This window comes from Salvelinus alpinus, chromosome 1, assembly GCF_045679555.1.
Source record: "Salvelinus alpinus chromosome 1, SLU_Salpinus.1, whole genome shotgun sequence".
NCBI lineage: Eukaryota > Metazoa > Chordata > Actinopteri > Salmoniformes > Salmonidae > Salvelinus > Salvelinus alpinus.
The window spans coordinates 31,600,720-31,625,791 of NC_092086.1; the positions used below are offsets into that span (position 1 = coordinate 31,600,720).

A 25,072-nucleotide genomic window follows, 5' to 3' on the forward strand; every position below is an offset into this window, starting at 1 on the left:
CTCAACCTAGTGGCATGCTAATCTTGTCCCCCTATAGATGCCAGGATCTAAACCCATTTTACCCACGTTTCCAGTGTCATACATGCGCCCATATAGGTTCCTTTGATTACAATGCTGAAACTTGAACAGGGTCTTCAATAATTATACATTACCTACAGGGACTTGCCCAATGTATTTAATCAAATCATAATTTAAAACCAATGTAGGAATGTTTCCCAAATGAAACACTACAAATACTGTAATGAACATGTCCACCTTTAACTGCACCAAATGAAGGAAAAAGGTCAACATACGGAAAGCTAAGTGTAATTGCTATGATTCTACTATGCTTAGTTTGATGTCCCGTATACTCTATATAATTGCCACATTTACAACATAGTAATGTTAAAAACAAGTTAAACCATTTTTGTTCCAACGCTTCAGATATACCTATTCTGTCCCAACATTTCAAAATGGACACAGCCTTACAAAATAGAATCTTCTGTACATAAGTCTGGCAGGACAACATTAAATCATAGTCCGTTCCATTTACAAAAATCTAAATATGACCAAAGCAGGTGGTGTCCCATTGTTAACCCTACAACCCCCATCCTGAGCTCTCTGCTCACACCAGTAGTCTCTCAATGGCCATCTGGGTAGACTGGATCTGGGGCTTGAGCTGCGAGCCCTCCTTGATGGTGACCGAAGTGGCAATGACTGGGCGTGAGACCCCACAGGCGCGTCCCAGGGCCTGCTTGGAGCGCACAAACACATAGGGCACGTTCTTGTCCTCGCAGAGCAGTGGCAGGTGGAGGATGATCTCCAGGGGCTCTGCGTCTGCGGCCATCACGATGAACTCAGCAATACCGCGGTTAAGTGTTTTAGTGGCTGGTGGAGAGAGGGCGAGCAGAGGTTAGAGAGTGACAAATCTGAAGCTGTGAGGTGGTACTTTTTCAGAGGCATGTCGATTGTATTACTGGTCTGGGTGAAATGCTGGTCTTCCTCCGAACACCTTAAGAGCTAGACAGTAGCAAGTTAATGTCACTTGTGAAATGCCTTTCTTACAAACTCAAAACCCAACAATGCAAAAATCAATGTATTACTAGAAAAAAAATAAAGAACGAGATAAATATACAAAGTAAGTATACTATATACAGGAAATATTTAAAAAGTCAGTTCCAATACCATATTTACATGTGCAGGGATACTGGAGTGATGGAGGTAGATATATATAGGGGTAAGGTGACAGGATATAAGTTAAGAGTAGCAGCAGCTTGCATGTGAGTGGGTGTGTACAGTCAGTATAAATGCATGTGCATATTATGTACGAACAACCAAATGGAGTGACAGTGTGTGCTTAGAGAGTGCAAATACTGATATAAGGCCAATAGAGATACAAGGTAAACTTGGTCCGTGTAGCTATTTTGTTAGCTATTTATCAGTTGTTTTGCTTGGGGATAGAAGCTGTTCAAGAGCCTGTTGACGTCAGACTTGATGCATCGGTACCTCTTGCCATACGGCAGCTGAGAAAATAGTCTATGGCTTGGGTCTTTGACGATTTGCCAGGCCATCTTTTCACGCCGCCTGATATAGAGATCCTGGATGGCAGGGAGCTCTGCCCCCGTAATGTACTGGGTGGTCTGCAGAACCCTCTGTAGCGCCATGCAATCGAGGACGGTGCTACTGCCATACCAAGCAGAGACGCAGCCAGTCAATATGCTCTCAATGGTACAGCTGTAGAACCTTTTCACCCTCCTGAGGGGGACGAGGCCTTCACGACAGATTCTTCGCGCCTGCTTTTCGACCATTTTAAGTCTTTAGTGATTTGGACACGAGGAACTTGAAGCCATCTACCTGCTCCACTGCCACCCCATCGATGTAGTCCACAATCGGCTCCTTGGTCTTGCTGACATTAAAGGAGAGGTTGTTGCTCCGGCACCACACTGGCATGTCACTGACCTCCTCCCTGTAGGGTGACTCATCGTCGCCGGTGATCAGGCCTACCACTGTTGTGTCGTCAGCAAACTTGATAATGGTGTTGGAGTCGTGGGTGGCCACACAGTTGTGGGTGAACACGGAATACAGGAGGGGACTAAGCACGGGCCCCTGTGTTAAGGGTCAGCGTGGTGAAGGTAAATGTTGGCCCGTCAGAAAGTCCAGGATCCAGTTGCAGAGGGAGGTGTTCACACCTAGAGTCCTAAGCTTGGTGACGAGCGTGGAGGGAATATTGGTGTTGAACGCTGAGATGTAGTCAATGAACAGCATTCCTCTTATCTAGGTTGGTGAGGCCAGTGTGGAGAGCAATTGAGATTGCGTCATCTATGGATCTGTTGGGGGTGTATGCAAATTGCAGTGGGTTTACGGTGTCTGGGATGATGGAGTTAATGTGTGCCATTACCAGCCTCTCAAAGCACTTCATGATTAAAGAAGTGAGCGCTACAGGGCGGTAATCATTGTGGCACGAAGCCTTAGAGTTCTTAGGAACAGGAATGATGGTGGTCATCTTAAAACATGTGGGGATTACAGACTGGGACATGGAGAGGTTGAAAATGACTGAATATGCCTGCCAGCTGTTTTGGTCATGCTGAGAGCGCGCCCTGGAATACCGGCGGGGCCCGCGGCCTTGCGGGTGTTGTCCTGATAAAAGACCTTTCTCACGTGGGCCTCAGAGAGGCCCCCAGTCTTCTGGGTCGGTGACGACCCTCACACCCGGCTCTGTGTTGTTGTCGTCAAAGCGTGCGTAAAATGCATAGAGTTCGTCACCTTGTTGGAGTAAACATCTTGTGCGTTTCCAACCCTGCAACCAAAAGAATGTAGTTCCACTACAGATAGGTTTGTCTCACCTTCATTGGCCCCTTTGCGGAGCTGCTTGTAATTGGCAGCTTGCTGCACAAGGTCCAGGATGGTTTTGCTCAGTGTGGCATCAGCCAGAGGGTAGGCCTTGGGGTTGACTTCTGCATCAGCCTAATAGGGTTAAATATATTGTGGTTAGAATAAATATGGGGACCAGGCCACACTTATCAACACAGCGTGGACAGCCGCTAGTGGTCTCTTTTTATCGGTCTTTTGACGGATCCACTCAAAGGACAGGTCAATAGCGACCACTGTCGGTTGTCCAGAGTGCATAGCTAACGTTAGCTAGTTACTAGAGTGAATGTTGTAAACACATATCTCGGTCACAGTCGCCACACATACATTTTTGCTACTCTTTTAGGAATAATAATATCTCATCTGGACAAATCAGACAATTACTTTCATGGACTCAATAATGCAAGTTAGTTTAGAAGTCCCCAATACATCCATGAATCTTAAACATCGAGGAAACACGTGGTAACGTTACACGCTGATGAGGCGTGGTGCTGCCAGACATTTCATAAACTCTACAATAAGACAGCTAGCCGGTTGGTCGCTACACCCGCAATAGCATCTGCTAAATGTATGTGACCAATACATTTGATTTGAACAACAGATAGCTAACTAACCTAGCTAGCACAGGCGTACTTCGATTATTCTGAGCTCACCATTTCTTCAAATTTCCAGTGATTAAGATGTTAAATCCCTCTGTCCTCTCGGCGTGTGCTTCACAGAGGACAGTAATAACCTGTTGAAAGACGTTTTAAAAATGTGCAGAGTGAGTCCACAGATATTTCACCGAATGTTTAAATGTGAAGCATCCGCCTGGAGTTTCCACTCACTAACAAATATGGTAGTAAGATAAAGCCCAGATAAAATTGAACTTGGTGGATTTTGGCCGACATAGGGAAATATGTAAATACTGCTAGAACTCGTCAATAGGATCTCGCTAGTTCGTGCTTGGCTCTGCCCACCTTGCTTGTTCTGCCCACTATGACTCATGTGTTTCTATTTGAAACGACGAGCTGTGGTCTATCCTGGTTTAGTTATAAAAGTCTTTGGTGAGTCTGTGTAGCCAACGAGTTTTCTGCTGCTTCTTCTTCTACTACTATGATATCATGGTGGTCCGCAAACAAACGTTTAAAGTGCATGCCGCCACCTACTGTGCTGAAATGTACGATCAACCATGGTCTGCCCAGTTCTGTGCTACCATGAAAATAACATTCAAAACCAAATAAATCCCTACTAACTACTACCACACCCTCCCCCCCCAAAAAAACCCATGTCAAAAACTATTTCAACAGTAACATCTGTTACTCCCAATATCTATTTTGCCGTCTCCACAATAACCTTCAACCTTGCATTTCTGCTTTCCACAACCAGAGTCGTATTGATAATCTTTCCAAAAAAGGCTATGAAGTCAACTTTATTCATTATCAGTGTCCTTTGACACCACACATTGATGAGCGCAAGATTTCTGAACAGGCCTTGAAACAATGCCAGGACCATCAGAAGCACCAGCCCCTACAGTAGGTCCACTTACTACAGGAACATCCATGTAAGCTCCATCAGTCCACACTATAGTTCTACCAATCTGTCTTTTAGCCTATACATATTATACAACATGATTGATCCTATATCTCTGAGCCTCTCTAGCCTCTCTCTGCACCTGGCATCCACCAAATGGAGTCTATGACAATTTTTGGGGCTTTCCTCTGACACCGCCTAGTATATAGGCCCTGGATGGCAGGAAGCTTGGCCCCAGTGATTTACTGGGCAGAAAGCACTACCCTCTGTAGCGCCTTACGGTCAGATGTTCACTTCAACACTTGGCACATCTTTTCTTTCCTTTACATTGAGCCGCTACATGTCCGATTCTTTGGCATTGAAAACATTGCAGTGCATATGGGACAAATTCTCTAACATTGAAACAAAGAAATCCTATCTGTAGTTTTCTCTGCAAAACTTTCTCAAACCTCAGCAGCACTGATAAGCTTTCGCTTGTTTGACCCTCTTTCCTACTGATCAACATTAAGGCCTTAATCACTCTGCTTCCCTTCACATCTGTGGACCAGTGGAGGCTGCTGAAGGGAGGACGGCTCATAACAATGGTTGGAACGGAGCGAATGGAATGGCATCAAACACATGGAAATAATGTGTTTGAAGTATTTGATAAATTCCACTTATTCTGCTCCAGCCATTACCACAAGCCTGTCCTCCCCAATTAAGGTGGCACTAATCTCATGTGCTGTGGACATATATATTGGGACCCCAGTGATGACTCCCCTCAACCTAGAATAAGCACCAGGTACATGGCTTTTAGTTATGTGCCGATTGTCTATGGTGGAAGCTACTGGCGACCCGGGAGGAGGGACTTTAATCGCGCAGTAGAAAAAGTATTCTATCGAGATACGAAACTCTCAGCTGTTGTAATGAATTTAGGGATAGTGCACATTCTGAACATAGTTTTTTTTAAGTCAGTGAGAACCCCCATAGCTTAAATTTCAAAATCCAACAGCTAATGGCTGCAAGACACAAAGACTTGCATTAGCTCCCTTAAATACTGCCTAGGCTTTTAGAATAGAATACCAGTCTTGTATTGCGCAGATGGGTTCAAATCCATTTGCAGTCAGTCTCACTTGTGTGAGTAACCTTGCATGAGACCTGAAGACTTGCGCTAGTTCACCAAGCTAATGCATAGGCTTTAGCTCAGTGGGCTAAGACAGTCTTGTGGTGGGTTTGATGACAAACCCAGTTGATCACACCAGACCTGCCTTCTCTCTTCAGCTGAGCTGTTTCTCCTTCAGTCACCACAACTGTTTTGTTTAATTGTAGTGTATTTAACACATACCCTTATGGCAAAGTTACAATATGAAAATGCATTACAGTCGACTCAGCCTGTCCATACAATTTCTGAATCTGATCAATGTTAATCTTGTTAAATGGGCAATCTGCAGTTGCTACATCCATTTTGCACTTATAAATTAATGGTATATACCCATTGATACAACTATCGTACCCAATGATGTCATTAGTCATACCTCATCAGAACCCAAAATATTAGCTTGTATTATTCCATTGGTCGTAAACAAGGTTAATGTAAACAAACACTGTATCAGTGGAGGCTGGTGGAAGGAGCTATAGGATGATGGGCTCATTGTAATGGCTGGAATGGAATACTGGAACGGTATCAAACACATGGAAACCACATGTTTTTCTCCGTTCCATTTATTCCATTCCATCCATTACAATGAGCCCGCTCCTCCCACCAGCCTCCTCTGCATTGTATAGCCTCAAACCATGGTTACAACTTTAATTTGGATATCATGGATGGTCAGTCCTTGCATCCATAGCTCTGTCTATGAATTTAAGTGGTAACATTTCTCCATGCTCATCCCTCAGATTTTTACCAAAACAGCATTGTTTCAACTACCGATTGGCCCTTTAAAGTTAAATATCTTGACGAATCTTTTTACCATTTTTGGATTGGCTGTGAAGAGCGGTGCATTGTGGGTAGGACGTCAGGGCGTTCATGTCTGTATTTTACTGCTGCTGAAGGAGAGAAACGGGAGTCATGAAAGGGATCCGAACTCTAAATAAATTATCCGTGAGTCTCGTTACTCTATCCTATTAAACGTGTATTTTACAACAATGTATCATGAGGTTTCGTGCATTCTTTCCTTTGGGGGGTCAATTGGAACCCACCCCGTGGACTCGCCGGCTAAGTAGCCAAGGTTGGCTAGTGGAAACGGATGGTTAATTAGCCTGTCGGTTACCCTAGCTAAAGTTAGCTAGGCGCGCTTACTTCTATAATCTTGACCGAGATGATGTATCCAATCGGTTTCATGAACCTATAATAGCCTCATTTGTAAGTAAGAATGGCTATGTACTACATTTTACAATGGCATGTTCACTACTGGCGAATCGCTGGCAAGCTGTATTGCTAGCTAGCTAGCTGTCACGTAGCCCATGGTTCCATCCAGCTCAACCCATTGAAGGTCATTGCGGTTCTGCTGGTTTTTCAGATCAATCCCGCACTGACAATCCAAGCCAGGTGACATGCCATGGAACAGTCAATGTCTCAATTCACCGATCAAGTAATCTCATTGCAATGTTGATTGGTAGTGATGGGATGAAGTATCTGGCAGCTTTAGCTACGAAGGTCTGACAATAAGCCACCGGCTTTCTCCCGTATTATCTAGTATACTGTTGATTTCTAGGAAGCTTGACAAGTTAATGTTTTGATATTGCCCTGTTTTTGAACAATGTATTATAGTGTATCTGGAGTGTGCTGCCAAGTGTTTGGTGTCTAGCTCAGCTGTCTGTAGATAGCTGACAAACTCAACAAAAAAAGAAACGTCCTCTCAATGTCAACTGTGTTTATTTTCAGCAAACTTAACATATGTTAATACAAATTTACACAACAAGATTCAACAACAGACACAAACTGAACAAGTTCCACAGACATTGCCAGTTCTTGCTGTGAGATGTTACCCCACTCTTCCACCAAGGCACCTGCAAGTTCCCGGACATTTCTGGGGGGAACGGCCCTAGCCCTCACCCTCCAATCCAACAGGTCCCAGACGTGCTCAATGGGATTGAGATCCGGGCTCTTCGCTGGCCATGGCAGAACACTGACATTCCTGTCTTGCAGGAAATCACGCACAGAACGAGCAGTATGGCTGGTGGCATTGTCATGCTGGAGGGTCATGTCAGGATGAGCCTGCAGGAAGGGTACTACATGAGGGAGGAGGATGTCTTCCCTGTAATGCACAGCAGTGAGATTGCCTGCAATAACAAGAAGCTCAGTCCAATGATGCTGTGACACACTGCCCCAGACCATGACGGACCCTCCACCTCCAAGTCGATGCCGCTCCAGAGTACAAGCCTCGGTGTAACGTTCATTCCTTCGATGATAAATGCGAATCCGACCGTCACCCCTGGTGAGACAAAACCGCAACTTTTTGCCAGTCCTATCTGGTCCAGCGATGGTAGGTTTGTGCCTATAAGTGATGTGGTCGCCAGTGATGTCTGGTGAGGACCTGCCTTACAACAGGCCTACAAGCCCTCAATCCAGCCTTTCTCAGCCTATTGCGGACAGTCTGAGCACTGATGGAGGGATTGTGCGTTCCTGGTGTAACTCGGGCAGTTGTTGTTGCCATCCTGTACCTGTCCCGCAGGTGTGATGTTTGGATGTACCGATCCTGTGGAGGTGTTGTTACACGTGGTCTGCCACTGCGAGGACGACCAGCTGTCCATCCTGTCTCTCTGTAGCACTGTCTTAGGCGTCTCACAGTACGGACATTGCTATTTATTGCCCTGGCCACATCTGCAGTCCTCATGCCTCCTTGCAGCATGCCTAGGCACGTTCACACAGTTGAGCAGGGACCCTGGACATCTTTGTTTGTGGTTTTTCCAGAGTCAGTAGAAAGGCCTCTTTAGTGTCCTAAGATTTCATAACTGTGACCTTAATTGCCTACCATCTGTAAGCTGTTAGTGTCTTAACAACCATTCCACAGGCGCATGTTCACTAATTGTTTATGGTTCATTGAACAAGCATGGGAAACAGTGTTTAAACCCTTTACAATGAAGATCTGTGAAGTTATTTTGGATTTTTACTAATTGTCTTTGAAAGACAGGGTCCTGAAAAAGGGACGTTCTTTTTTTGCTGAGTTTATTAGCTTTTCAGATATCAGGTTCCAGATTGCTTTAGGTCAGGTCTCCAACAGGTCGATTAGCTCACAGCCCACCTACAAGAAGCTTGCCAAACAATTCTGAAAGTACATAAAATTTGACAAGTATCAAGTATCAGACACAGCAAGCTCCCAGTTACTATCTAATCAACGCAACATTGACATTATCCAACTCCTGGTTAGCAACTATTGGCTTAAAAAGCCAAACCTAACATTACCTGCCTATTAATTTCCAGCAATATTGCGTTTGTCTGTGTGGTGCGTGCGTTTCTCCATCACACTATGTGTTCCCAGTTGATATGATAACCATTTTGTGGGTTGACAGAAAGTTTCCCCAAAACCTTCTCAATTAAATGTTAACTGCAAAGTTGATTCTTCTTCTTTGGTATAATGGCGTTTGCGTCAATTATATGTGCATTCCGCCACCTACTCTACAAGTTGATAATAAGGCTCTAAAATGGGGGGGAAAAATACATTGAAAAAATTCCATTCAAACTATCTAATGAAATGTTAATTAAACTAAAGCTTTTCTGTTTTAAGCAGGTCCCTACACAGGCTCAGAAGGATCCTGTGATGTCGGGACATATCCTGGTGACAGTAGTCCTTGCAGTGCTTCTGCCATTAAGTCTTGGCGGCCCAAAAACGTATTGGCTGCAGATATGATGTCCAGCTTTTTGGACACTTGTGCAGTACAATTAATAACTGTGGCTATAAATTCTACAAAATACACCTTTTTCACAATAAGTGTATTCAACGTTTGCAACTGGTTGTGGTATATCCACCTCCATATCTTCTTCAGAACTGTGGCCTCTTGCCCCTTCAAAGCTCTTCACCACCTACATCCCTGATCTTTGACACGTCAACCTCTTTCACCCTAACAGGGCACTCAGGGAATTCGGAAATACGATCCCCACCACAGTTGCAACATTTTACATTAAGACTCTTCAATAACATTCCTTCCGTCTGCAAAGACTTGACACATGGCCAACCTTTTTACACTTCTTGCATTGCATCGGGTTTTGGACGAACGCTTTTACTGCGTATCTTAGGGTGGTATATACTAATTAAACAATAATACAGATAAACTGCTCCTTTTTACCATTCTCCATATTTGTCAAGCGACGTGCATTAACTACTCCTGGAATTTTTGGCCTAAGATAATGATTATCAATGTCCAATAGGACGCCAGAAATAACATTTTACCGGTGCCCTGCTCCGAAAATCAAAGCTGTTCACTTCATGCGTCGATATTTTCACGAGCCACAAAATGCACGCTCCTTTTGCTCTTTAGATACACACAATATCAACACCATACCACTTCTGGTTACTTGGACTGCATCCACTTTTCCCAACGCCGCCTTCACCATCCTCGTGACTTGAAAAGGGTTTCCCAAATAAACATCTTTATCCAAAAAACGTACTCCAACAAGGAACGATACATCAGACTCATTTTCCACAACAACTTCAGCCCATTTTGTTCCATTCTTCACTGTTGTCCACTAATCTTTCACGCGAACTGGACTCGACTCGCTTTCAGCTTTAACCGACACTTCTGCTTCCGCCATCCCACGGTCCTAGCACATTCCTCACTCACTAGATACGCAATTAAATGGCCAAATGGGAATTACACAAAAAAAAAAGATTTTTACGTACCTAAGTTTTCTTACATACCTAAAAAAAAATGTTTTCTGATGTGATTTAACCGTTGACATGGACTCAGAACATCCAATTTCGTCGTTTTTCTATGAACAATTGTACTTTTGAAAGTGAAAAACTTAAACAAATCTAAAACCAGGAAAACATAAAAGAGAAAACATAGTGTACAAGAGTAAGTAGTTCAATAAGAACTTATCTGTAAGACTGCATACTGCAAAAAAATGAGTAGCTTCTATTTCTCTCTTTCATATTGTAGCAGACACCATAATCTCTTCTGACATTAGATGTTTGACTGGGGGTTGGATCATATCAGGTCTTTAGGATTTAGCCTTACTACCGATTGAGTTTCCCTACACCTCACCCTCATCTTAACCAAGGTGCTACAGCCAATGTATGATGTGTCTTCTTGGAAGGACAAATAAGAAGAAGGTTTAACATACTACATATTTCAGGTTGGCCTGGCACCCAGTGAGTCTACCCTCAGAGTGGACTAAATATCATCAAGAATACCCACTGCTCTAGTCTAGACCAGGCTCAGAATTCATCTCCCGTCTTTAGGTTAGAGGAAGCTGCTCGTATCACAAAACATCCTCCTAAACAAAACCTGTTATGATGGTTTGGTTTAATCCACCTGTAGTATTATTTTCAGCCATAAGACGTCATTTGACTGGGGTCATTTGAGGACAGAAGGAAATCTAGATCCCTCCACATGAATTGAATAGTGTATCATATCATATTGTAATTCCCTAGCTGAGGAAGTGCTGGTGAGTGTTTGTTGACATGATTTTTATAATTTTCCTCCCCAGATACGATGCTATGCAGCCAGGAGGAGTGATGTCCTCACTGAGCCCTTGGCTGGCCTGAAGGCTGGGGTGGCCCTGCCCCCCCAGAGTGTACAGGTATGTCATAGAGGCCAAGAAGTTTTCACATGGGATCACAGGAAAAACTCTGGGCCCTAGTTGTAGCCCAAACTGGGGTGTTGAGTTTTTCTTGGTGGGTCCTTGAGTGGTGTGTCAGGGATGAGGATGTGCTCTACTCTATGGCTAAGCATTGTGATTATGTTAATGTGTAGACTTGTTTTAGGTACTACCATGCACACACTTTTACTTACTGTGTAGCCATATTTTCCCTCCATATTGGAAAATGAACTTTTGGTTGTGCAGTTGATCACAAGAACTTTACCTCCATTGAACAGAATGGAATGTTTAATCTCTTATTCACTCTGCAGTTTCCAAAACAACAATGCTGCCAGTCTCACGTGTGTTCCAGCTGACTCTCCCTCCCTGTGTTCTCTACTAGGTGTCCAAGCTGCCCAACGGTCTAGTGATTGCGTCGTTGGAGAACTACTCTCCCGTGTCCAGTGTGGGTGTGTTTGTGAAAGCAGGCACTCGTTATGAGACTGTGGAGAACCAGGGAGTCAGTCATGTCCTGCGGTTGGCAGCCAACCTGGTAAGTCCCAGTGGTTTTATGAATGGATTGATCTCTTTGACTTGTGAATGACTTCAACAATAAGGGCAATTTCCATCACAACGACACTGTTTTTTAAAGTCCTTAAGTTAATGAATGAACACTGTCACTGTTGTTGTTTTCAGACTACTAAGGGAGCGTCTGCGTTCAGGATCTGTCGTGGTGTGGAGGCAGTGGGGGGTAGTCTGAGGTCAGCGAGTATGGAGAGTACAGCACTATGTCCCCGCCCTCCCTGTCCCCTAACCCCATTTCTGTCCTCATGCAGAATATACATTATACTGTTCCCTATCTCCACATACAGAGTGTATGCTACAATATACCCTATGTTACCCTGTATGGCTCAGTTGGTAGAGCATGGCGCTTGTACCGCCAGGCTTGTGGGTTCGATTCTCGGGGCCAACCATAAGTAAAATGTATGTACGCATGACTGTAAGTCGCTTTGGATAAAAGCGGAATATGGAATGGATAATAATATTATTATATTATTATTATTATATTATACATTTGTGTTGTGTACCCCTTCCCTCATTGTCCCTTATTCCTTCTGTGTCCCCGCCTGACTTGCTGTAAATAAACGTAAATGTAGGAGGCAGTGAAACATTAACACCAACTTCAACACCCATACCTCACACAAGCTATAGCTTCACTACATTATAGATGCACACACATACAGTTGCCCTCGAGTCAACGGGGGGCTCACGTTTTAGGATAGAGCAGAATGAACAAGATGAGAGAAGCACAGAGTCACATGCAGGTTGACATTTATTGGGATGAATCTTGTCCTGGGGGCAAAGCTAAGTGTTCCGCTAGATGGGCCAGCTGCAAAGTCAAAATTGGCTATATCGAAAACAAAAATGTGTATTTTTTTCGTCTCAATTTAAGGTTAGCAGTATGGTTAAGGTTAGGTTTAAAATCAGATTTTATGACTTTGTGGCGGTGCAAGCTAGTGACCACCCTGTAGAGCTGCCTCCAGTACATGAATCATCCCAGAAAATGCCAATCTGCACACACAGCACAAGAATGTTCCTATTTTCACCTCATTGCAAAGCAATGTGCATCATAGCTAGTCTAGTCTGGAGGATGTAGCTAACATGTCTGTTTTGTGTGTGTCCGCAGCGTAACGTCATCGAGGGAGACCATGGTTTACTCTGTGGAGTGTTTGAGAGACCACGTGTAAGTTACTACCGCAGCCAGACTCCCTCAGTGTGTGGGTTTACTTTGGTGTTGAATTGATGGATGAAGAAAGTTGAATTACGGGCACGTTGTATGCGAGGACAGGGTTGATTCATGGTGTAATTAGCCCCTGTGTTTCTTACCTATTTATCATAGAGGCTTCCCATAGGGCCACTTGAGATCATCTTGATTCATCATCTACAGTGGCAAGAAACAGTATGTGAACCCTTTGGAATTACCTGGATTTCTGCATAAATTGGTCATCAAATTTGATCTGATCTTCATCTAAGTCACAACAATAGACAAACATAGTGTGCTTAAACTAATAACACACAAATTATTGTATTTTTCTTGTTTATATTGAATACATCATTTAACCATTCACAGTGTAGGTTGGAAAAAGTATGTGAACCCCTAGGTTAATGACTTCTCCAAAAGCTAATTGGAGTCAGGAGTCAGCTAAACTGGAGTCCAATCAATGAGACGAGATTGGAGATGTTGGTTAGAGCTGCCTTGCCCTATAAAAAACACTCACAAAATTTGAGTTTGCTATTCACAAGAAGCATCGCCTGATGTGAACCATGCCTCGAACAAAAGAGATCTTAGAAGACCTAAGATTTTTTTTTAAATGGTTGGCTTACATAAAAGCTGGAAAGGGTTACAAAAGTATCTCTAAAAGCCTTGATGTTCATCAGTCCACAGTAAGACAAATTGTCTATAAAAGTTCAGCACTGTTGTTACTCTCCCTCGGAGTGGCCTTCCTGCAAAGATGACTGCAAGAGCACAGCGCAGAATGCTCAATGAGGTTAAGAAGAATCCTAGAGTGTCAGCTAAAGACTTACAGAAATCTCTGGATCATACTAACATCTCTGATGAGTCTACGATACATAAAACACTAAACAAGATTGGTGTTCATGGGAGGACACCACGGAAGAAGCCACTGCTGTCCAAAAAAAACACTGCTGCACATCTGAAGTTTGTAAAAGTGCACCTAGATGTTCCACAGCGCTACTGGCAAAATATTCTGTGGACAGATGAAACTACAGTTGAGTTGTTTGGAAGGAACACACAACACTGTGTGGAGAAAAAAAGGCACAGCACACCAACATCAAAACCTCATCCCAACTGTAAAGTATGGTGGAGGGAGCATCATGGTTTGGGGCTGCTTTGCTGCCTCAGGGCCTGGACAGCTTGCTAAAATCGACGGAAAAATGAATTCCCAAGTTTATCAAGACATTTTGCAGGAGAATATTAGGCTATCTGTCCGCCAATTGAAGCTCAACAGAAGTTGGGTGATGCAACAGGACAACGAGCCAAAACACAGAAGTAAATCAACAATAGAATGGCTTCAACAAAAGAAATGAGGCCTTCTGGAGTGGCAAAGTCGGAGTCCTGACCTCAACCGAAATGAGATGCTGTGGCATGACCTCAAGAGAGCAGTTCACACCAGACATCCCAAGAATATTGCTGAACTGAAACAGTTTTGTAAAGAGGAATGGTCCAAAATTCCTCCTGCCCGTTGTGCAAATCTGATCCGCAACTACAGTCGTGGCCAAAAGTTTTGAGAATGCACAAATTTTAATTTCCACAAAGTTTGCTGCTTCAGTGTCTTTTTAGATATTTTTGGCAGATGTTACTATGGAATACTGAAGTATAATTACAAGCATTTCATAAGTGTCAAAGGCTTTTATTGACAATTACATGAAGTTGATGCAAAGAGTTTGCAGTGTTGGCCCTTCTTTTTCAAGACCTCTGCAATCAGCCCTGGCATGCTGTCAATTAACTTCTGGGCCGCATCCTGACTGATGTCAGCCCATTCTTGCATAATCAATGCTTGGAGTTTGTCAGAATTTGTGGGTTTTTGTTTGTCCACCCGCTGCTTGAAGATTGACCACAAGTTCTCAATGGGATTAAGGTCTGGGGAGTTTCCTGGCCATGGACCCAAAATATCAATGTTTTGTTCCCCGAGCCACTTAGTTATCACTTTTGCCTTATGGCAAGGTGCTCCATCATGCTGGAAAAGGCATCGTTTGTCACCAAACTGTTCCTGGATGGTTGGGAGAAGTTGCTCTCGGAGGATGTGTTGGTACCATTCTTTATTCATGGCTGTGTTCTTAGGCAAAATTGTGAGTGAGCTCACTCCCTTGGCTGAGAAGCAACCCCACACATGAATGGTCTCATGATGCTTTACTGTTGGCATGACACAGGACTGATGGTAGCGCTCACCTTGTCTTCTCCAGACAAGCTTTTTTCCGGATGCCCCAAACAATCAGAAAGGGGATTCATCAGAGAAAATGACTTTACCCCAGTCCTCAGCAGTCCAATCCCTGTACCTTTTTCAGAATATCAGTCTGTCCCTGATGTTTTTCCTGGAGAGAAGTGGCTTCTTTGCTGCCCTTCTTGACACCAGGCCATCCTCCAAAAGTCTTCGCCTCACTGTGCGTGCAGATGCACTCACACCTGCCTGCTGCCATTCCTGAGCAAGCTCTGTACTGCTGGTGCCCCAATCCCGTAGCTGAATCAACTTTAGGAGGCGGTCCTGGCGCTTGCTGGACTTTCTTGGGCGCCCTAAAGCCTTCTTCACAACAATTGAACCACACTCCTTGAAATTCTTGATGATCCGATAAATGGTTGATTTAGGTGCAATCTTACTGGCAGCAATATCTTTGCCTGTGAAGCCCTTTTTGTACAAAGCAATGATGACGGCATGTGTTTCCTTGCAGGTAACCATGGTTGACAGAGGAATAACAATGATTCCAAGCACCACCCTCCTTTTGAAGCTTCCAGTCTGTTATTCGAACTCAATCAGCATGACAGAGTGATCTCCAGCCTTGTCCTCGTCAACACTCACACCTGTGTTAACGAGAGAATCACTGACATGATGTCAGCTGGTCCTTTTGTGGCAGGGCTGAAATGCAGTGGAAATGTTTTTTTGGGATTCAGTTCATTTGCATGGCAAAGAGGGACTTTGCAATTAATTGCAATTCATCTGATCACTCTTCGTAACATTCTGGAGTATATGCAAATTGCCATCATACAAACTGAGGCAGCAGACTTTGTGAAAATTAATATTTGTGTCATTCTCAAAACTTTTGGCCACGACTGTACAGAAAATGTTTGGTAGAGGTTATTGCTGCCAAAGGAGGGTCAACCAGTTATTAAATCCAAGGGTTCACATACTTTTTCCACCCTGCACTGTGAATGTTTACACGGTGGGTTCAATAAAGACATGAAAACTTCTAATTGTTTGTGTGTTATTAGTTTAAGCAGACTGTGTTTGTCTATTGTTGTGACTTAGATGAAGATCCGATCAAATTTGATGACCAATTTATGCAGAAATCCAGGTATTTCCAAAGGGTTCACATACTTTTTCTTGCCACTGTATGTTGAGAGTTATGACTGTTGCATTGTCCGTGTGTGTCCGTATGTTTGCGTCTGCCCATCCAACGTCCATCGTTCTCCTCAGAGACACAGTGATGGAGTACCTGATCAACGTGACCACGACCCCAGAGTTCCGGCCATGGGAGGTGGACGACCTGACCTCCAGGGTCAAGGTAGACCGGGCCCTGGCCCAGCAGTGTTCACAGATAGGTCAGCAACACATCCCCTCTATTCACTTTACTTGTCCAGCACGATTGCTCCTTGTTGAATTAATATTTTTTATTCAATTACCAGTAGCATTTTGGTATAGTATATATTTGTATGCTGCAGATTTTTTTTTTTGTCTATAGTCATTTGTCTAGCATCCTGTTATTAGTTCTCCTTGCCAACTCACTGACTGAAGTCTTTTGTTATGGGGTTTATTTCTCTGAAGGTGTCATTGAGAAGTTGCATGAAGCTGCTTACAAAAACGCTCTATCCAACTCCCTGTACTGTCCTGACTACATGGTTGGCAAAGTCAGTTGTGAACAGGTAAGACTGTGTTAATAGCTATGTTGTTCACTATAGTGCTACCTTGTGTTTGTCACAGCTTAGCTCTCTCTTAAACTCTCTCCTACTTCCTTATCCCCCTTAGCTGCAGTCCTTTGTCCAGAATAATTTCACCAGTGCCAGAATGGCTCTTGTAGGACTAGGTGAGTGTGTCTGGCTGTTAGTCTTTTTGATCCAATGGCACCCTGGGTTGTCCTTTCTACATGTTGCAGCTCCTTCAGCATGTCTCCGGGGCTGTTCTGATTCCTTGCCCTACCTTTTCCCTGAAGTGTGCAGCCCCTCATGGATTGAAAAGGAATATGGTGGAAACTCACTCTAGCCAATGTATTACTTTTAAATTATTGAGGGGATATTGAGCAAGTGCACACTTCAGGAAGAAGGGTAGGGAATCGGAACAACCCTATTGATTGGGTCACTATAAGGGTCATATCCTTTGAATTAGGGCGATGTAAACACTCTCTCCCTCTGTGTGTGCGTGCGTACTGTGTACACATCACATTTCCTTTGGCCTCTGTCCAAACCCTAGAGTTAAAGGCTGTCTAAAGATATGTGGAGTAGAGGTCAGCTGTTCTGCTCTAGTATGACGCACTGTGTGTGTGTGACATGACTGCTCTCTGGTATGTACAAGTGATAGGAAATAAATCGCTAGTTACATATTGAGATATTATTTTTGATGATATCGTATTGTTTTGATAATATTGCAATATTGTTTTTACGCTAGTTGGCTGTACCTACCCCAAAACTTGTTCTCCATCTTCTTTTTAAATAGGGAGCCAATTTGTTTTCAGCACTTACACTACATGGTCTTAAGTATGTGGACACCTACCTGTCGAACATCTCATTCCAGAATCATGGTTAATAATATGGAGTTGGTCCCCCCTTTGCTGCTATAACAGCCTCTACTCTTCTGGGAAGGCTTTCCACTAGATGTTGGAACATTGCTGCGGGGACTTGCTTCCATTAAGCAACAAGAGTATTAGTGAGGTCGGGCACTGATGTTGGGCGATTAGGCCTGGCTCGCAGTTGGCGTTCCAAGTCATCCCAAATGTGTTCGATGAGGTTGAGGTCAGGGCTCTGTGCAGGCCATTCAAGTTCTTCCACACCGATCTCGACAAACTATTTCTGTATGGACCTCGCTTTGTGCATGGGGGCATTGTCATGCTAAAACAGGAAAGGGCCTTCCCCAAACTGTTACCACAAAGTTGGAAGCACAGAATCGTTTGGAATGTCATTGTATGCTGTAGCGTTAAGACTTCCCTCCACTGGAACTAAGGGGCCCGAATCATGAAAAACAGCTGCAGACCATTATTCCTCCTCCATCAAACTTAACAGTTGATACTATGCATTGGGGCAGGTAGTGTTCTCCTGGCATCCTCCAAACCCATATTCGTCCGTCGGACTGCCAGATGGTGAAGCGCGATTCATCACTCCAGAGAACACGTTTCCATTGCTCCAGAGTCCAATGGCGGCGAGCTTTACACCACTCCAGCCAACGCTTGAACTTAAGCTTGTGTAAGGCTGCTCGGCCATGGAAACCCATTTCATGAAGCTCCTCGTGAGCAGTTATTGTGTTGATGTTGCTTCCAGAGGCAGTTTGGAACTCGGTAGTGAGTGTTGCAACCCGAGGACATACAATTTTTACGCGCTTTAGCACTCGGCAGTCCCGTTCCGTGAACTTGTGTGTCCTACCACTTCGCGGCTGAGCTGTTGTTGCTCCGAGACATTTCCACTTTTCAATAACAGCACTTACAATTGAACGGGGTAGCTCTAGCAGGGCAGAAATTTTACAAACTGACTTGTTGGAAAGGTGGCATCCTATGACGGTGCCGCGTTGAAAGTCACTGAGGCCATTCTACTGCCAATGTTTGTCTATGGAGATTGCATGACTGTGTGCTCGATTTGAACACCTGTCAGCAACGGGTGTGGCTGAAGTAGCCGAATCCACTAAGTTGAAGGGTTGTCCACATACTTGTAGCCATGTAGTATATTTCCCTTACTGATCAAATGTCATTTTCTCATGGCTCTCTCTTGTCCCTCGGCAGCAGACATATGGTGAGCAAAATGTATCTTGAATCGCAATAAAATCACAGTATCGAATCGCAATACATATAGAACGACACTACATATCGCTTCAGCACCTAAGTATGGTGATAATAATGTGAGGTCCCTGGCAATTCCCGGCCCTAGTATGTACCCCTGTGTGAAACACTGAACTGAGCTCATGTGATGTCTATGTGATGACAGTCCACCTGTGTGTGTGTGTCTCCTGCTGGCTCTCTGGTGTGTCTTCCAGTGACATGACCCCTGTCTGTGCCGTCTCTCCCCAGGTGTGAATCACTCTGTGCTGAGGCAGGTAGGAGAGCAGTTTCTCAGTGTCCGCAGTGGGGCTGGAGTTGCTGGGGCCAAGGCTGTATACCGCGGAGGTAAGACCCATAGAGAGCCTTAAAAGCAATGCACGCCTAACTGCTGAGCTCTAGTCTGGGCCACTGATTCAGGCAACCCCAGTGTGTGAGCCAAGATGGGTTGTGTGTTCGTACCCTGATGGTGGTTAACCGTGTGTGACTGTGTGTCCCTGCAGGTGAGCTGCGGGTGCAGAACGGGACCGGTCTGGTCCACTCGCTGATCGCCAGCGAGGGCGGTGTGACTGGATCAGCAGAGGCCAATGCCTTTAGTGTGCTGCAAAGGGTTCTGGGAGCCGGGCCACACGTAAAGAGAGGCTCCAACGTCACCAGCAAACTGAGCCAGGGCATCGCCAAGGCAACCACACAGCCCTTCGATGTGAGTAACTTCCCTGTTTGTTGCTACAGTTATTCCTGTGTTGTTGGTTGTGGTCACTACAATAGAAATCGATATTCTACATAGCTGAAATTCTACATAACTGGAGTCTTCATTGTATGATTGTCTAAATTACGCACAGAGAAAAATAAAAGGTTTAGAGGTTAGAAAGCACAATGATCTTGGACTATCTTGTGTACAGAAGGTAATCAAATGCTTATTTCTCTGTCTCCTATGCAGGCCACAGCCTTCAATGCCACATACGCTGACTCTGGACTCTTTGGAGTCTACTCCATCGCCCAAGCCGACTCCGCAGGAGAGGTGAGCACACTATAATGCAGTAGTAACATAAGAACGTGTTAGAACCTGATATATGTTGATAAGTGACTGTCCCTAACAGTGACTGTCTCTCTGTACAGGTGATCAAAGCTGCCATCGCCCAGGTGACAGGGGTTGCGAAGGGAGGCGTGTCCGAGGATGATGTTGCCAGAGCAAAGTGAGTTCACTAAACAATATGGCTCATTAAGTGGACATGAATCTTGGCGCTGACTCTCTGTAGTTTTAGTTTTATTTAACCTTTAACCAAGCCAGTCAGTTAATAAATAACTAATTATTATTTACATTGATGGCCTATAATACCTTCTTGACCTGATTGGACCTTTGACCCTGTCCCCCCTCTTACCTGGTAGGAAGCAGTTGAAAGCGGAGTACCTGATGTCCATGGAGAGTTCTGAGGGCCTGCTGGAGGAGATGGGGGCCCAGGCTCTGTCCAGCGGAGCCTACCACTCACCAGAGACAGTTACCCAGAGCATCGACTCTGTCAGCCACGCAGACGTCGTCAACGTGAGTACACTTCAACATTCACTACTGCTAGGGCAAGAAGGTCAAGGCCTACCTTTAAACTCAGTGCCTCTTTGCTTGACATCATGGAAAAATCAAGACATCAGCCAAGACCTCAGAAAATAAATTGTAGACCTCCACAAGTCTGGTTCATCCTTGGGAGCAATTTCCAAACGCCTGAAGGTACCACGTTCATCTGTACAAACAATAGTACGCAAGTATAAACACCATGGGACCACGCAGCCGTCATACCGCTCAGGAAGGAGACGTGTTCTGTCTCATAGAGATTAACATACTTTGGTGCGAAAAGTGCAAATCAATCCCAGAACAGCAGCAAAGGACCTTGTCAAGTTGCTGGAGGAAACAGATACAAAAATATCTATATCCACAGTAAAACAAGTCCTATATTGACATAACCTGAAAGGCCGCTCAGCAAGGAAGAAGCCACTGCTCCAAAACCGCCATAAAAAAGCCAGACTACGGTTTGCATCTGCACATGGGGACAAAGATCATACTTTTTGGAGAAATGTCCTCTGGTCTGATAAAACAAAAATAGAACTGTCTGGCCATAATGACCATTGTTATGATTGGAGGAAAAAGGGGGAGGCTTGCAAGCCGAAGAACACCATCCCAACCGTGAAACACGGGGGTGGCAGCATTATTTTGTGGGTGTGCTTTGCTGCAGGAGGGACTGGTGCACTTCGCAAAATAGATGGCATCATGAGGAGGGAAAATTATGTGGATACATTGAAGCAACATCTCAAGACATCATTCAGGAAGTTAAAGCTTGGTTGCAAATGGGTCTTCCCGAATGGACAATGACCCCAAGCATACTTCTAAAGTTGTGGCAAAATGGCTTACGGACAACCAAGTCAAGGTATTGGAGTGGCCATCACAAAGCCCTGACCTCAATCCTATAGAACATTTGTGTGCAGAACTGAAAAAGCGTGTGCGAGCGAGCTGGCCTACAAACCTGACTCAGTTACACCAGCTCTGTCAGGAGGAATGGACCAAAATAAACCCAACTTATTGTGGGAAGCTTGTGGAAGGCTATCCGAAACGTTTGACCCAAGTTAAACAATTTAAAGGCAATACTACCAAATACTAATTGAGTGTATGTAAACTTCTGACCCACTGGGAATGTGATGAAAGAAATAAAAGCTGAAATAAATCATTCTCTCTACTATTATTCTGACATTTCACATTCTTAAAATAAAGTGGTGATCCTAACTGACCTAAGGCAGGGAATTTTTACTAGGATTAAATGTCAGGAATTGTGAAAAACTGAGTTTAAATGTATTTTGCTAAGGTGTATGTAAACTTCCGACTTCAACTGTATCTATTCACATTCAATATACGCTAAGTGTGTAAAACATTAGGAACACCTTCCTAATATTGAGTTGCACCCCCCTTTGCTCTCAGAACAGCTTCAATTCATCGGGCATGGACTCCACTAGGTGTCGAAAGCATTCCACAGGGATGCTGGCCCATGTTGACTCCAATGCTTGTGTCAAGTTGTGTCAGTTGGCTGGATGTCCTTTGGGTGGTGGACCATTCTTGATACACACAGGAAACTGTTGAGTGTGAAAAACACAGCAGCGTTTCAGTTGGTGACACTTAAATTGGTGCGCCTGGCACCAACTACCTGCAGTCCTAATCCAGGCACTTGTCATCTCCCGTCTGGATTACTGCAACTCGCTGTTGGCTGGGCTCCCTGCCTGTGCCATTAAACCCCTACAACTCATCCAGAACGCCGCAGCCCGTCTGGTGTTCAACCTTCCCAAGTTCTCTCACGTCACCCCGCTCCTCCGCTCTCTCCACTGGCTTCCAGTTGAAGCTCGCATCCGCTACAAGACCATGGTGCTTGCCTACGGAGCTGTGAGGGGAACGGCACCTCCGTACCTTCAGGCTCTGATCAGGCCCTACACCCAAACAAGGGCACTGCGTTCATCCACCTCTGGCCTGCTCGCCTTCCTACCTCTGAGGAAGTACAGTTCCCGCTCAGCCCGGTCAAAACTGTTCGCTGCTCTGGCACCCCAATGGTGGAACAAACTCCCTCACGACGCCAGGTCAGTGGAGTCAATCACCACCTTCCGGAGACACCTGAAACCCCACCTCTTTAAGGAATACCTAGGATAGGATAAAGTAATCCTTCTAACCCCCCCCCCCCCCTTAAAAGAGTTAGATGCACTATTCTAAAGTGGTTGTTCCACTGGATATCATAAGGTGAATGCACCAATTTGTAAGTCGCTCTGGATAAGAGCGTCTGCTAAATGACTTAAATGTAAATATCCTGCTCAAAGGCACTTAAATATTTTGTCTTGCCCATTCACCCTTTGAATGGCACGCATACACAATCCATGTCTCAAGGCTTAAAAATCCTTCTTTATCCTGTCTCCTTTACTTCATATACACTGATTGAAGTGGATTTAAATAAGTGATCATTGCTTTCACCTGGTCAGTCTATCATGGAAAGAACAGGCGTTCCTAATGTTTTGTACACTCGGTGTATGCCTGTGAATATTTATGGTGAATATATTGCCCCCTTGGCTATGGGGGTTGCTGTCTGTATGTGCCCCTAAATCCTTTCTTTCCCTCTTTATGTCTATCTTCCAAACTATACCTCCATCTGTACTATAAAATAATAATGTTTGGGTAAAGTGATCGGAACGCCATTCTCCAAGTAAAAAATAAAGGGGGAAAAAATAAATATATGAATAACATTTTTGAAGACTGATTTCTGTGTGACTCCTACATTTACATTTATTTATAGCAGGTCAGCTGGGGACACAGAAGGGGAATAAGGGACAATGTGATAAGTGTATTATTTTGTTTTTCCAGGCTGCGAGAAAGTTTGTGGATGGCAAGAAATCGATGGCAGCCTGCGGACACCTCGCCAACACACCCTTCGTGGATGAATTGTGAAAAGAAACAAACCATAAACAATGAAAGAGTTATTTAACATTTTAACCTGGGCAGGTTGTGCCTGGCTGCTTACTCCAGAAGAAGGAACCTGGTTCTGATATGAAGCCCATGACTTCATCTCACAGTAAATGATAATCCTTTGTTAACAAATCATGTTAACGTTTGTTCTGCAATAATTGTACACAGGTATCAGGAATAATTATTCTTTTTGTTGTCAATTTCTCTGTATATTTGATGTAAATTCATTAAATGGTCTATCTACAGTAATGGCAGTCTGATTTGATCACCAAGATGAGTGAGTAATGATATATCTTTGATGTTATTCCGCCCAGCTGCTGCAGGGGGAGACGAAGAGCCTTGAAAATCTGTTGGAGCTGCTACATGGGCAAAATGTTGCATCTATTGTAGCAGCCAGGTATGTTAGAATGAGGGAGAATTGTGGGGGTATTGTTTATATACTGAACAAAAATATAAACGCAACATGTTTCATGAGCTAAAATAAAATATCCCAGAAATGTTCCATATGCACAAAAAGCTTATTTCTCTCAAATTGTGTGCACAATTTTGTTTACATCCCTGGTAGTGAGCATTTCTCATTTGCTAAGATAATTCATCCACCTGACAGGTGTGGCATATCAAGAAGCTGATTAAATAGCATGATCATTACACAGTTGCACCTTGTGCTGGGGGCAATAAGTCCACACTAAAATGTGCAGTTTTGTCACACACCACAATGCCACAGATGTCTCAAGTTTTGAGGGAGCGTGCAATTGGCATGCTGACTGCAGGAATGTCCAACAGAGCTGTTGCCAGAGAATTTAATGTTTATTTCTCTACCATAAGCCACCTCCATTTTAAAGAATTTGGCAGTACGTCCAACCAGCCTTTCAACCGCAGACCACATGTAACCACATCAGCCCAGGACCTCCAAGTCCGGCTTCTGCACCTGTAGGATCGTTTGGGGGGTCAATTTATTTCAATTGACTGATTTCCTTCTATGAACTGTAACTAAGTAAACATTTTGAAATTGTTGCATGTTAAGTTTATATTTTTGTTAAGTATATTGATCGATCTGGAGTTTGGTCAAACACGTTATCAAAAATATTGCACAGCAAAAGCAGCCATTAAGAATAACAGCTATGGCTAGAGAGATAGGGGCAAAAAAGGCCTTGATGACTAAACATGACAAAACAACACAGATCACGACTGGATGTCAGTGAATCATGTATTCAAGGAATGTAGTGAATAATAAAGCTACATATCCATGTGGTTCTATTTAGGTTCAACATGTATTGTCCATTGGAGGTGGTGGAGTGGTGCTTGAATCAGTGATTGACTGACTGTGGTAACAGGGAAATGCACTAATATACCCCCTGTGCCATTAATGCCATGAAGGCTATAGTGTGGGGTCCTCTGAGAAAATCTAATCTTATTAAACAAATTAAGAAGTTTTTTTCTCTTCAAATGGGTATAGATTTTATTTTATTAGGATCTCTTTTAGTCCTCATTTGGACTAACCTTCCAAGAGTCCTGAAACGTGAATACAATTCATAATACAAACACATTTTAACATATAACACACTGTCAGCTAAGGACCTCTTCCACTATTAGAATGTGTGTTCATGTCATTCTGCCTGGTCAGCCAGTGGGACCTACAATTGAGTGAATATGAACACACAGGATATAATTTTTCCAAGTTGGGTCTCCTGCAAATTCTAGTGTCAATTTAGGGTCGTGTTCTGTAAAAGCTTAGATCATACAGGCAAGTAATACAAACTCAG

At 43.9% G+C, this 25,072-nt stretch overlaps 2 protein-coding genes across 2 annotated transcripts; one reads left to right on the top strand and one right to left on the bottom strand.

The window, feature by feature from the left end:
- Positions 1–159: 159 nt before the first annotated feature.
- On the bottom strand, positions 160–4,020 carry snu13a (SNU13 homolog, small nuclear ribonucleoprotein a (U4/U6.U5)). Its single transcript, XM_071397980.1, has 4 exons — positions 3,807–4,020; positions 3,501–3,580; positions 2,823–2,943; positions 160–867 (listed from the first exon to the last, which is right to left on the bottom strand). Exons 2-4 carry the CDS (start codon positions 3,501–3,503, stop codon positions 605–607), a joined length of 387 nt encoding a protein of 128 aa, XP_071254081.1. The 5' UTR covers positions 3,504–3,580; positions 3,807–4,020; the 3' UTR covers positions 160–604.
- Positions 4,021–6,290: 2,270 nt separating this feature from the next.
- uqcrc2a (ubiquinol-cytochrome c reductase core protein 2a) lies at positions 6,291–23,554 on the top strand. Its single transcript, XM_071397968.1, has 14 exons — positions 6,291–6,439; positions 10,988–11,080; positions 11,481–11,630; positions 11,774–11,838; positions 12,765–12,821; positions 16,288–16,412; positions 16,636–16,733; positions 16,837–16,894; positions 19,079–19,174; positions 19,330–19,529; positions 19,767–19,847; positions 19,946–20,022; positions 20,216–20,369; positions 23,208–23,554. The coding sequence occupies exons 1-14, from the start codon at positions 6,407–6,409 to the stop codon at positions 23,289–23,291; spliced, it is 1,371 nt and encodes a 456-aa protein (XP_071254069.1). The 5' UTR covers positions 6,291–6,406; the 3' UTR covers positions 23,292–23,554.
- The last annotated feature ends 1,518 nt before the right edge of the window (positions 23,555–25,072 follow it).

Excerpts from the sequence above, each read along its gene's own strand:
- snu13a (XM_071397980.1), bottom strand. Across the intron at positions 868-2,822 it reads CCGCAAAGGGGCCAATGAAG|CCACTAAAACACTTAACCGC; the intron begins GTGAGACAAACC and ends TCTCTCCACCAG.
- uqcrc2a (XM_071397968.1), top strand. The coding sequence starts at position 6,407 with ATGAAAGGGATCCGAACTCTAAATAAATTATCC. Across the intron at positions 11,631-11,773 it reads TGCGGTTGGCAGCCAACCTG|ACTACTAAGGGAGCGTCTGC; the intron begins GTAAGTCCCAGT and ends TGTTGTTTTCAG. Across the intron at positions 16,734-16,836 it reads GCAAAGTCAGTTGTGAACAG|CTGCAGTCCTTTGTCCAGAA; the intron begins GTAAGACTGTGT and ends TATCCCCCTTAG.